The 13212-nt window shown below is 43.0% G+C and overlaps 3 protein-coding genes across 3 annotated transcripts; 2 read left to right on the top strand and 1 right to left on the bottom strand.

The window, feature by feature from the left end:
- Window positions 1–115: 115 nt before the first annotated feature.
- Window positions 116–5689, bottom strand: LOC310795872 (cellular tumor antigen p53-like). Its single transcript, XM_083657963.1, has 5 exons — window positions 5604–5689; window positions 4745–4958; window positions 4591–4654; window positions 4255–4443; window positions 116–2239 (listed from the first exon to the last, which is right to left on the bottom strand). Exons 2-5 carry the CDS (start codon window positions 4879–4881, stop codon window positions 1445–1447), a joined length of 1185 nt encoding a protein of 394 aa, XP_083514089.1. The 5' UTR covers window positions 4882–4958; window positions 5604–5689; the 3' UTR covers window positions 116–1444.
- A 2667-nt stretch (window positions 5690–8356) lies between these two features.
- On the top strand, window positions 8357–11291 carry LOC310796091 (uncharacterized protein; the record flags this gene model as incomplete). Its single annotated transcript, XM_083658242.1, has 2 exons — window positions 8357–9373; window positions 11217–11291. Exons 1-2 carry the CDS (start codon window positions 8426–8428, stop codon window positions 11289–11291), a joined length of 1023 nt encoding a protein of 340 aa, XP_083514368.1. The 5' UTR covers window positions 8357–8425.
- A 191-nt stretch (window positions 11292–11482) lies between these two features.
- Window positions 11483–13212, top strand: LOC310795960 (uncharacterized protein). Its single transcript, XM_083658070.1, has one exon. The coding sequence runs from the start codon at window positions 11612–11614 to the stop codon at window positions 12812–12814; it is 1203 nt and encodes a 400-aa protein (XP_083514196.1). The 5' UTR covers window positions 11483–11611; the 3' UTR covers window positions 12815–13212.

The raw sequence follows: 13212 nt of genomic DNA, 5'->3' as shown, positions 1-13212 counted from the left end.
ATTTAAAAAAATATATATAGAGAGTGACAGCAGTCTTTTCAGATTAGTGTTTGTACTTCCATTTGAACCCTGTATATACCTTCAACAGACAGAAAGCAAACACTTTTTTTCAGTCTTTATATATAGACTGTATTTTTATTTTATGTTTCCCTGTCCTGCAGAATACATTTATTTCGGCAAAATTGCGGAAATTCTGTTCAACTCAACAGTACAACCAAACGCATGAAAAAAATAAAAACAATTAAAAAATAGTATTCAAAAAAGATAAACCTCTCATACAAAACATTAAAGTTCCCAAAAATAATATACACAGAAATAAAACAAATACAAAAAACGGAATGCCTTTATGCAAACCTAATGGAATATATGGCAGTGTAAAAAACAATAAGTGTGGCTGCATTGATCTCGGACACTGGTTGAACAAATAAAATCTTAGCGCAGACTGGGTGCTGTTGACTCAGGCAAACTGTTTGGTCCATGGCTGGAAGCTTTGTCCAAGGGAGGAGTGAGTGTGTGTGTTCTGACAAAGCTTTTCAAATCATACGGGTTGAGGCTGCCCGCAAACCAGCATAAACGGTCCATCTAAATACACAAGACCACTGGGTGTCACTTAAGTAGGACACACAAGAGAAAACAAACCAAAACGTCACTAAACACTGATGCATTGAACACGTAACCATTTGGTCAAGAACAGCAGAAGGGCAATCATAATACAGGAATGGTTTGGCAGTACAGCATCAGATCAATTCAGATGGTTTGGTCCTGAGGCAGGAGTCGATCCAGGCTTCTGAAAGCTAAAGCCTGAAATCTAACCGATTGCTTCGGGGGGTAAGTATGAGATCTTCCCCAGCGGCAAAGGGCTGCGCGATGATTCGATATTATTGTTTATCGTCTTTGAGTGGAATCGTATTGTGAAGATATGACGATATTTTAATATTGTGACATTTCTGCTGTCTAAATAGATGAAAAGCAAAGTTTACTTATAAAACTCATAAAATGAGGTATAGTAGGAATGTTATTTGAATATTACGTTTTGTTTGACATCACGCCCAACATTACCATTCTGTCATTATGATGAGCATTCATTTGATTACAGTACTTGCATAGATGAACCATTTCCCCATTGATGATATGTACTGATATTGAGAAAATGTTCACATTGATAGGAAACAATGCGGTAAATTATGATTTATGGGCTTTTCCAAATGTTTTAGAAATAAAGAAATGCATTACTTTTTCAAATTCAGCATTTACATGTGTTTTTCTGTATGTACAAAATTCTCATAGAAACTTGTTTTTATAGGGATCATATCAATCTGTAAATATCAGTTATCGGCCAAAAGAGCAATGTTAATATCGATGATCGATATCCGTATCGGCCAAAATCTTCATAACGGTGCATCCCTAATTTCAACCATATCGCCCAGCCCTAACCGGCCTCTCCTCAGTTGCTGTGGGAACTCTTCTCTCCTCGCTTGAGGCGCCGCTTCCCACAGGACAGCAGAGCAGCCTGCTGTTCGACGCTGACTTTGCCTTTCTTCTTCTCTCTGTCCCGCGCCTCCAGACCGTCGTTTAATTCTCTAAACATCTCAAACCGTTTTTTTCCACGGACGTGCACCACAAACACCTCCATGTCCTCCTCGTCGGCACTGGAGGCAGACTTCATCTTCTTCGCCGCAGTTGTGTTAGGCGGCAGGACGAGGACGGGCTGGCTCTTTCTCTTCTTGGTCGATTGGGTGCCGTCCTGCGTCTTGCTGGCGTTCTCTTCTTCCGACTTGCGGTCTCTGCCTGGACAGGCGCAGACGCGCACCTCGAAGCATCTCCGGCCCAGAACCTGACCCTCCGGTGTCTCCAGCGTGAGGATGGTGAGGATGGGCCGTCGGTTCATGCCTCCCATGCAGGAGCTGTTGCACATGAAGTTGAGCAGGACCGTGGTGATCTCGGAGCCCAGCTGCGGAGGCTGGTAAGGCACGGTGACGCTCTGCCTATTGGTGTGGCGATCCTCCAGATACTGGGCCCTCTGGCTGCCCTCGACCCGGATGAGGTGGCTGCGATGCTCCACGGTGTCTTGGTTCTGGTGGTGGGGGCAGCGGCGCACCACGTCGGCCACGTGCTCCGTCTTCTTGTAGACGGCGGTGGCCCTGAGGACGGCGCCCGGAGGAGGCTCCACGGCCACCAGCACTTCCACCGGGCAGGTCTTAGCCAGCTGACAATACAGCTTGTTAAGCTGCACCGAGTACTGGAAGAAAGGGAGGAAGAGGAGTTTACATCTGAAGAGCAACAAGTTGTGAGGTGGAATAACCACAGTGGCAAGATACAAGTCAAGCACTGAGATTTCATTTTCATTCATTCATTTGACTCAAGACCATGATCATCACATGGTGTGGAGCACAAACAGAACATACAATAATAATAAAATAGCACATGGCATAGCTAAAGTACAACACATTTCAGTTGTTGTCTTTCAAGGAAGGACATTCTTCAAAAAGTCACAGAATTTACAAATAACTTTTTGGCGTATCTGATTGTAGAACAACAAAATTAATTTAAACAACATTAAATAATACTTTGTCAGTTACCTTTCTCAATAATTCATTATGCTCATATTCAAACAAAATATGATAGTTGTCTCACAAGTGGTTGTCGGTTGCAAATCCAGACCTTTATATCCTCCAATGACCTTGGGGATTCTGGTGTTGTTCACCTAGTTACAGAGATAGCCTGTCTATACTTTTGGTTTTCATATATATACACTTTTCCAATTTAATCTGGTTTAAATTCTACATAAATATCACATGATGTCGTGATACTGCTAAGCTCACTTTGCCACTTTTGCCTGAACTGATCTTTCAGCCTCTGTTCAACAGTTTTAGTTTCAATCAGTAACTTTTAATCTTACACTTTGTGTAAGACAAAGATAAGACAAACCACAGTCATCCAGGTATCTGCATAACCTGCAAGTCCCATGACAACGCATACACACCCGAAATATGCACGCCAAGCAAACAGTTATTCATTATTCGCCGAGTTTGCTTTCTTTACCTTCTATGGTCTCAAGGCTTAAAACCCAAACTCAATCTGTAAAGATAAAGCAACTCAAATAAATCAGTCTATTTCATTAAACCAAAAAAAAAAGCGAAATAACTACACGCCAATGTCTCAAAACTCACAACTTCAAATCAACATTAAGACGACTAGGTTCATCAGACTCAAAAGCCGTTTTCCGTACCTCGTTTTCATCCATTTTTAACCCCGTCTGTGCTGGAGGAAGGGAGCAAAAGGAACATGCCCCGTCATGTCAGAGCTGTGCTTTGCGAGCAGCCTTCACCTCTCTCTCCAGAGACTACAGAATAAGTTGCAGGGGGGGGCGGGACGTTAAAGGCAGAGCTCCCTAACCTCTGACTATATTGACCAATTGTAGCTCACTGATGGGTGAGTCACCGTGGAAACCTTCCTGCTATTGGCTGTTCAAACACAGTGACTGACATCTAGACCTTCAATTTTAGCGAATTGTCACAACGAATACGATTTCACATGAATGCCGCCATGAGAGATGCGAAACAATGGAATGATTTTTAAACGCCACGGTAAGAGAATTCAATTTGTTTTAGATCTCTCACCAATTTCAAATCACTTTACTGTGGATGGAAGAAAAACGATAGTCAGTGGAATTTTCTTCAATGAATGCACACACACACAAAAATCATCTGTGTTCTACATTTATCTTTAAATAGAGTGAATTAAAACAACACCCGACAAGGGCAGAGTCTGTGTATGAGAATGGCTGTAGGGAGTTACTGAGTTGACTGTAGGGAGTTACTGAGGAAATGGTGGTTCCAGCCCGGGAAATGACAGAAATCCCCTTTGTCTGTGCCCAAGTGTTCAAATAGCTGACTTCTGCTTTTTTGTCGTGTTTGGTTACAAGCCCTGTTAATCTAGACCTTAAACTGCTCTGGGCCACTGCAAAAATACAGCTAACTGCTGGTCTTGAGAGTGGCGATTTTAGATGATAAAAATGGAAATAATAAAGTGATAAGATAAGATATCACTTTATTTCCCATGGTGATATTCTGTTATTCAGAGTGACGGGCCATAATGAACTGAGATTACTGGTAATTTCACGTCAGTCCGTTTGAAAGTAAGAGGAATCAACGACTTAACTGAAACCAATTTAAGAGAAGTATCGTGATTTGTAGAGCTCCGATTCATCAAGTTACTTGTAATATTACATAGTTGGCTAGTAGAGTTACTCACTGTGCAGGTCACAGACTTGGCCACGCCAGACTTCTGGAAACGCAGCTGGAAGCCGAAATCCCCAGGATAGTCAGTGGTGGTGGGCACAGTGGAGGCTGGGGGAGTGAGGCTGTCCGCAGCAGACACACCAGGGGGCAACTCAAACAAACCCTCGTCAAAGCCTTCCTGGAGGGTGGAGCCAGGCATGAGCTGGAGGGGAGAGGAACAAGAGTATGTTTTTTGCCTGTAACTTGGCTTTTGATCTCTGAATATTGACAATTATCAACTGATATAAGGCTCTCTCAAAACAACAATTACAAATGTTACTGCCAAACGTTACAGCTCTTGTTAGCTTACCGACATAACCATACCAGATTCCCAGGTGACGTCATTGGTCGCAATAGTGGAGATGGAAGGTATACTAGAACAAAAAATGTAAACGGAAATCTGTTAATGTGGTTTTTCAAAAAAATGTGGGCTGAAATGGTTGGTTACTTTTTTTTTTACTTACACAGTGTCCCAAAGCTCCATGAAAGAGTCCTGACTCAGAGGAAGGCTGGGAAGATCCTCAAAGCCCTGCTCTTCCAGCTTGAATGCCTGCTCTTCCAGCTTGAATGGCTGCTCTTCCATCTTGTATGCCTCATTCATTTTCTCCTGCCCTTGCTGAGAGAAACTTGAGGAGAGGACCGGAGGCCGAGATGGCTAACCACCGAGATACAGGAAGGCTGTGGGGGTTATAGAGGAAGGGAATCTCCTGTTAGATTGATGAGGTTATGAATTGTTGTTGTCACTATACAGCTGAGGGAGAATGGGGATCTTGGTAGAAGAGTGAAATCAAAACAAGCAAGGGCACCAACAAGACATGAGTAAAATAGACATGAGTACATGGAAACAAACACACTCGCAATGATAGCAAAGAAACATGCTAACGTTAATAGCATAATACTGTAGTGGTAGGAACTGCGACTTTCAATGAAAATCTGCTTCCAGCCACACAGGAAATGAGAGTTCCCACTCGAGTACAAAAGTAGGTCATTTTGGGCCCCGTTAGCTCGTTAACTAGCATAGGCCCAGTATCCTTGAATAAAACATACCAGTATTCCTATAACAGCCATAATAACCCAGAACATGCGCTACATAATGATTGGAGCAAGAAAGACTATCATGATAACCAATGGCGAGGCTGCAGAATCAAAACAAACAGCGTGTACAGATCACGTTAGCTATATGCTTGCTAACGTTAGCTTAGCCAGCTACCTTTATGTTTACATTATGACCGACAAACCTGCCGTGAAACTTTTTTAATCTGACAAATTAAATGAGTTTTACTCCAGCGACTCACGCGAATGAGATCAAACAGGTAATGTTACCTTGTGTCCAGTAACAGTTACGGCGGTACCGAAGCCAGCTCTGAGTCACACAGTTGAGCTAAAGAGCACGTTGTTTGAGATGGGGATTCCTTCCTGCTCCTGTGGGGGATTTCTGTGCTAAAGCAGAGAGGCGGGCTCTCTGTTTTACTGGTCCTCTCCTTTCTTACCATGTTTCTTACAAACGGAGGAGGAGGAGGAGAAACAAACAAACAAACAAAAATTATGACTATTGTGTGATAGTAATTATTTGGTGTTGTGTATATAATACAGAAGGGATTTTAGTCCACACTCCAGATCAGTGGGTGGCGGTAATAGCCATTAAAACAGAAGAAGAAGAAGAAGAAGAAGAAGAAGAAGAAGAAGAAGAAGAAGAAGAAGAAGAAGAAGAAGAAGAAGAAGAAGAAGAAGAAGAAGAAGAAGAAGAAGAAGAAGAAGAAGAGATAAGGCACTTCCGCATTCATTGGCTACTATTTGTATTTTCATTTCAGATCGGCGGGTTGCCGCAAGTTCAGTTAGTTCAGGAGGAAAAGTTCCTGTCACTGTGTAAATGGCTAAAGTCCAAAAGCTGAGAGCGTTGGTCAACCAGCGACTAGCAGTGGCTGCCGAAGAGATATTTGGGCTGGTTGAAAGAACGATATCAGAGTACGAGGAGGAAGCTTCTCGTTTCAAAGAACAGATCGACCGACAACAAAACTTACTGGACACTGTTTTAGATCCTGAAGTACGGTTACACAGAACAGACCTCCCCTCTGAGCAGCAGGACTGGAGCCCCAGTCTGGACCAGGAGGACCCAGAGCCCCCGCACATTGAAGAGGAACAGGAGGACCTCTGGATCAGTCAGGAAGGAGAGCAGCTTCAGGAGGACCCAGAGCCCCCACACATTAAAGAGGAACAGGAGGAACTCTCGATCAGTCGGGAGGGAGAACAACTTCAGGAGGAACCAGAGCCCCCGCACATTGAAGAGGAACAGGAGGAACTCTGGGCCAGTCAGGAGGGAGAGCAGCTTCAAGGGCTGGAGGAGGCTGATCTCACAGAGTTCCCATTCACTCCTGTCCCTGTGAAGAGTGAAGATGATGAAGAGAAACCTCAGTCCTCAGAGCTTCATCAAAGCCAAACTGAGGTCGCCAGCAGCTCAACTGAACAGATGAAAACAGGAGCTGATGGAGAGGACTGTGGAGCATCAGGCTGGTATCCAGCCCCAATGAATGGCAGTTTTCAGCACTCTTTGAATTTGCATAGCGATCCATATGGCTTCATAGAAGCTGGATACCAGGCGAGTGGAGTATCAGAACCAGCCAGGAACTTAGATCCAGCTAATGATTTACAACCAACTAGTGCTGACAAGACTTCACACTTTTCTGAATCTGCAGCTCAAGAAGACAGTGATGATGATGTTTGGATGGAGACTAGGGACCCTCAGTCAAGTTTAGACTCACAGAAAAACAGTGAAGTACTTGAGAAGAAACGCTTTATTTGCGCTTGTTGTGGTAAAAGATTTGACCGCAAGGGAACCCTGCTGATGCACATGAGAATACACACAGGAGAGAAGCCATTTCATTGTTCAGTTTGTGGTAAAAGCTTTGCTTCTAAAGGAAATGTGACGTCACACATGAAATTCCACACAGGAGAGAGACCATTTAATTGCCCAGTCTGTGGTAAATGTTTTGCTTATACAGGGCACTTGAAGAGACACATGAGAATCCACACAGGAGAGAGACCATTTAACTGCCCAGTCTGTGCTAAAAGTTATAATCGTACAGAACACTTGAAGAGACATATGAGCGTCCACATAGGAGAGTAACCATTTAATTGTTGTCTGACGTGCGGTAAAAGCGGTAGTCAAAATGTTCAATGTTACTGCTACTGTAATAAACTATGGTGCAGGTTGACTGATATGATATCCCTCCAAAACACCACCAAGACTGTGAGGAACACCATAAGAGTGCATGCATTGATATAAAAAAATATTTGACATTTGGAGATTGCACTAAATCAGTAACATCTGTAGCAGATGGTTGGGACCAATGGATGTCTTACATCTTAGTTTCATATGCTATAAGTAGCTATCTTCATTATAGCTTTGAAAATGAACCCGCTAGTGAGCTCCTTTGAAAGACGGTATCGGCCACGGACGAGGAGTAGAAGATCTAGGACATTTTCAGCCGGGGACAAGTCACCAGAACGGCGACTGTCCCCGGAAATCAGGTACGTCTGGTCACCTTCATCCTACACATGTCTGCTCTTTAACCTAATTAATTAACGTAAATGCATCTACTCTGATCCACTGATCTGATCATTATTTCTGACGAAAGGCACTTGAATGAATCTGTAGCCCGGAGTAGTTTATTTGGAGCAATTGAAGGCAGCATACAGTAAGGAGTCATGGCCACCTGTCAATCACGTCTATTTTACTCTAAATTGAATAATTTACTAAATGAACATCATGCTGTATTGGAGAAGACTTGAAACTACTGAGGCATTAAATCAAGTGAGAAGTAGGGTCATTTTCCCATAGATTTGTACAATCTGACTTATTTTTGCAGCCATTAGTCTTTTGTTACTGGTCGCCCACAGTAGGGGGCGGTAATGCAACACTTGGATGACAACCGCCTTCAAACTCAAAAGAAGAAGAAGTAGCCAAGGCACTTCCGCAATCCGCATTGTTGGATACTATTTTCGTTTCAGACCGGGGGGTTGTCGCATTTTTTATTAGTCCTGCAATAGATGAGGATACGTTCTAACTGGTACCGTGAAGCTATTGAACAGTTTGTCAGTAAGTAACGTTAGCTAGTTCAGCAGGAAACGTTTCAGTCACTGTGTAAATGGCTAACGTTAAAGTCCGAAAGCTGAGAGCGTTGGTCAACCAGCGACTAGCAGCGGCTGCTGAAGAGATATTTGGACTGGTTGAAAGAACGATAGCAGAGTACGAGGAGAACGCTTCTCGCTTCAAAGAGCAGATCGACCGACAACAAAAGTTACTGGACACTGTTTTAGATCCTGAAGTACGGTTACACAAAGCAGACTACCACCAGCAGCTGCTGGTTCCCTCTGAGCAGCAGGCCTGGAGCCCCAGTCTGGACCAGGAGGACCCAGACATTGAAGAGGAACAGGGCGAACTCTGGACCAGTCAGGAGGGAGAGCAGCTTCAGGATGACCCAGAGCCCCCACGCATCAAAGAGGAACAGGAGGAACTCTGGACCAGTCAGGAGGGAGAACAACTTCAAGGACCGGAGGAGACCCATATCACCGAGTTCCCATTCACTGAAGATGATGAAGAGAAACCTCAGTCCTCACAGCTTCATCAAAGCCAAACTGAGGAGAACAGAGAAGCAGAGCCTCTAGCCAGCAGCTCAACTGAACAGATGAAAACAGGAGCTGATGGAGAGGACTGTGGAGCATCAGGCTGGTATCCAACCCCCAGTTTTCACCACTCTTTGAATTTGCATAGTGATCCATATGGCTTCATAGGGGCTGGATACCAGGCGAGTGGAGCATCAGAACCAACCAGGAACTTAGATCCAGCTTATGATTTACAACCAACTAGTGCTGGCAAGACTTCACACTCTTCTGAATCTGCCCATCTAGACAGTGATGATGATTATTGGATGGAGGCGAGGGAACCTCAGTCAAGTTTAGACTCTCAGAAAAACAGTGAAGCACTTGAGAACAAGCACTTTATTTGTGCATGTTGTGGTAAAAGATTTGACCGCAAGGCAAATCTGTTGATGCACATGAGAATCCACACAGGAGAGGGGCAATTTGATTGCTCAGTGTGTGGTAAAAGTTTTGGTTATAAAGGAAACTTGAAGTCACACATGAAATTCCACACAGGAGAGAGACCGGCATTTAATTGCCCGGTCTGTGGTAAATGTTTTGGTTATACAGGACACTTGAAGAGACACATGAGAATCCACACAGGAGAGAGACCTTTTAAGTGCCCAGTCTGTCCTAAAAGTTATAATCGTACAGAACCCTTGAAGAGACATATGAGCGTCCACACAGGACAGTAATTATTTAATTACTGTCTGCTGTAAAAGCTGTATATGGAAACATTCATACGAGTTACTACACAGAAGAGAAACCCCTTACTGTGTGTGTGTGTGTGTGTGTATTAATGATACTAGAAATCCATGCATTTCACACAACCATGGAGCAGAACCAGGCCGCCTTATTATACTAGTAAGATAATTCTGTTCTGTGCTTGATTGTTGTATTAGTTAGTTAGATCTAGCTAGGCTCATTGTAAAGCCCTTTGAGACATTATGTAATGAAGAGCGGTACCCTATAAATAAACAAATCTGAACTTGTGGTATAGTGTCACGTGTCTGTGGTACTTAATAATCAGGATCATGGAAAATGATTTGATTTGATTTAAATTTACAACATTCAAAATTTAGTCAGGTACAGTGAGCATCATATTGCACATAAAAATGACAGCATTTCATCAACTCCTGTTTGGAGTGATGAAATAAAAAATAAATAGCAAGACATTTGCGCCTCATCAAGTGGCAAATTCAAGTCAGGCATTGATATAAAAAATATTTGACATTTGGAGATTGCACTAAATGAGTAGGCCTAACATCTCTAGAGATGGTTGGGACCAGTTGATGTCTTAGGTCTTCTAGTTTCATTATGCTATAAGTATCTTCACTATAGCTTTAAAAAATTACCCTGTTAGCCTTTGAAGGACGTAATGTTAGCTATGGACGAGGAGTAGAAAATCTTGGGACATTTTCAGGGACAGGTCACCAGGAACGGGGACTGTTTGTCCCCGGGAATTGGGTACGTCTGGTCACCTTTATCGTACACGTCTGTTCTTTAGCCTAATTAATTAATTAACCTAATGCATCTAATCGGATCATTATTTCTGACCAAATGCACTTGAATTAATCTGACCTGTCAATCACACCCCATCTATTTCACCATAAATTTGAGCATAATTTACGAAATTAACATCTTGCTGTATTGGAGAAGAATTGAAACTACCAAGGCATTAAATCAGGTGAGAAGTAGGGTAATTTTCCCATACACTTGTATAGGCTGGCTATAGTACAATAGGATTTATTTTTGCAGCCTGATCTCATTCATGAAATAGTATTAGTTTTATATAGAATTGAGAAGGCAGGCTGTTCAGTGGAGTTTTGCTGGGTTCCGGGGCATGCTGGGATTGAGGGAAATGAGACAGCTGATTCCCTTGCAAAGGAGAGCCTGAAAAAGGAAGAAGTTATAAGTATTTCAATGGGAAGAGTTGAGCTCAGAGATAGGATCAAGAAAGGAGTTGAAGCTGAGTGGCAGGCTGAGTGGGAAAAGGGGACCAAGGGGAGGCATTATTTCTCTCTGCAGCCTCAGGTCAAAATCAACTTGGCTGGCTATGGGTCTAGGAGCGATAGGGTCAAGATATGTAGACTGAGGCTTGGCCATTGTGGATTGAATAGTACCTTAATCATTGTGGGAAAACATCCAGATGGGCGGTGTGAGTGTGAAGAGCCTGAAACTGTCAAGCATGTTTTTCTAGAATGTAAAAGGTATAGGAAAGAAAGGGACATCTTTTATAAGAGGTTAACAGTATTAGGAGTTTCTTCTTTCTCTCTAAAATCTTTCTTTGGCCTAAAGAATAAGAACCACCAGCTGATCACAGAGGCAGTGCTGAAATTTCTGCATGAATCAGAGTTGTATCAGAGGATATAGTGTTTATTTGTATTTGTATTTTTATGCGTATTTAAGTTTTTCTCAATTATGGGAGTAGTTGAAGTATAGAACTGAGGAGGGCAGTAATACGCCATGTTGCGTTTACACTGCCGGAAAAAGAAAGAAGAAGAAGAGAAGCCAAGGCACTTCCGCATTCCGCATTCATTGTTGTTTGGATATCAGACCGGAGGGTTGTATTCGCTTTGTCCTGCACACACAAAATGTATACGTTCTAACTGGTATCGTGAAGCTATTGAACAGTTAGTTTGCCAGTAATTAACGTTAGCTAGTTCAGGAGGATACGTTTCTGTCACCGTGTAATGGCTAACGTTAAAGTCCGAAAGCTGAGAGCGTTGGTCAACCAGCGACTATCAGCGGCTGCTGAAGAGATATTTGGGCTGGTTGAAAGAACGATAGCAGAGTACGAGGAGAACGCGTCTCGTTTCAAAGAGCACATCGACCGACAACAAAAGTTACTGGACACTGTTTTAGATCCTGAAGTACGGTTACACAGAGCAGACGTCCAGCAGCTGCTGGTTCCCTCTGAGCAGCAGGACTGGAGCCCCAGTCTGGACCAGGAGGACCCAGACATTGAAGAGGAACAGGGGGAACTCTGGACCAGTCAGGAGGACCCAGAGGCCCCACACATCAAAGAGGAACAGGAGGAACTCTGGACCAGTCCGGAGGGAGAGCAGCTAGAAGGGCCAGAGGAGGCCCATATCACCGAGTTCCCATTCACTCTTCCTGCCAAGAGTGAAGATGATGAAGAGAAACCTCAGTCCTCACAGCTTCATCAAAGACAAACTGAGGAGAACAGAGAGGCAGAGCCTCTAGCCAGCAGCTCAACTGAACAGATGAAAACAGGAGCTGATGGAGAGGACTGTGGAGCATCAGGCTGGTATCCAACCCCAATGAATGGCAGTTTTCAGCACTCTTTGAATTTGCATAGTGATCCATATGGCTTCATAGAAGCTGGATACCAGGCGAGTGGAGCATCAGAACCAACCAGGAACTTAGATTCATCTTATGATTTACAACCAACTAGTGCTGGCAAGACTTCACACTTTTCTGAATCTGCACATCTAGTCAGTGATGATGATGATGATGATGATGATGATCGGATGGAGAGGGAACCTCAGTCAAGTTTAGACTCTGAGAAAAACAGTGAAGTACTTGAGAAGAAACATTTTATTTGTGCATGTTGTGGTAAAACATTTGATCGCAAGGGAACTCTGCTGATGCACATGAGAATCCACACAGGAGAGAAGCCATTTCGTTGCGTAGTTTGTGGTAAATGTTTTGGTTACAAAGGAAACTTGAAGTCACACATGAAATTCCACACAGGAGAGAGACCGGCATTTAATTGCCCGGTCTGTGGTAAACGTTTTGGTTATAAAGGGGACATGAAGAGACACATGAGAATCCACACAGGAGAGAGACCTTTTCAGTGCCCAGTTTGTGATAAAAGTTATAATCGTTCAGAACCCTTGAAGAGACATATGAGCGTCCACATAGGAGAGTAACCATTTAATAGTCTGACTGCAGTAAAAGCTGTAGACAAAATGGAAACTTGAACATTCACATGAGTTACCACACAGAAGAGAAACACCTTAGTTTAGTTTATTTCGGTCAATTTAGTATATACAAATCAATTCAATAGTTATTATATTCTGAAAGAAAGCAACGGGAAAAAAAGAAAGAAAATAAGTAATTGCTTGTGAAGCATTGACGAAACCAAAATGGGTTAATTGTGACTGAAAAGGTGTAGGCTGAAGCCTTTGCTTATAGCTTATGGTGTTCTGTGGCAAATTAATTTATGTGTGTCGGTATTACATAGAGTTTTGGTTTAAAAAAAAGTTTGGTAAGACTGCAAATACTGGAAGGTGAACGCTTATGTCATTGAGAAGGAGTCCACTAACTA

This window comes from Poromitra crassiceps (genome assembly GCF_964638095.1).
Source record: "Poromitra crassiceps genome assembly, chromosome: 22".
Lineage (NCBI taxonomy): Eukaryota > Metazoa > Chordata > Actinopteri > Beryciformes > Melamphaidae > Poromitra > Poromitra crassiceps.
The sequence above is the reverse complement of the archived record's forward strand: the minus strand, read 5'-3'. Positions and strand labels throughout refer to the sequence as shown.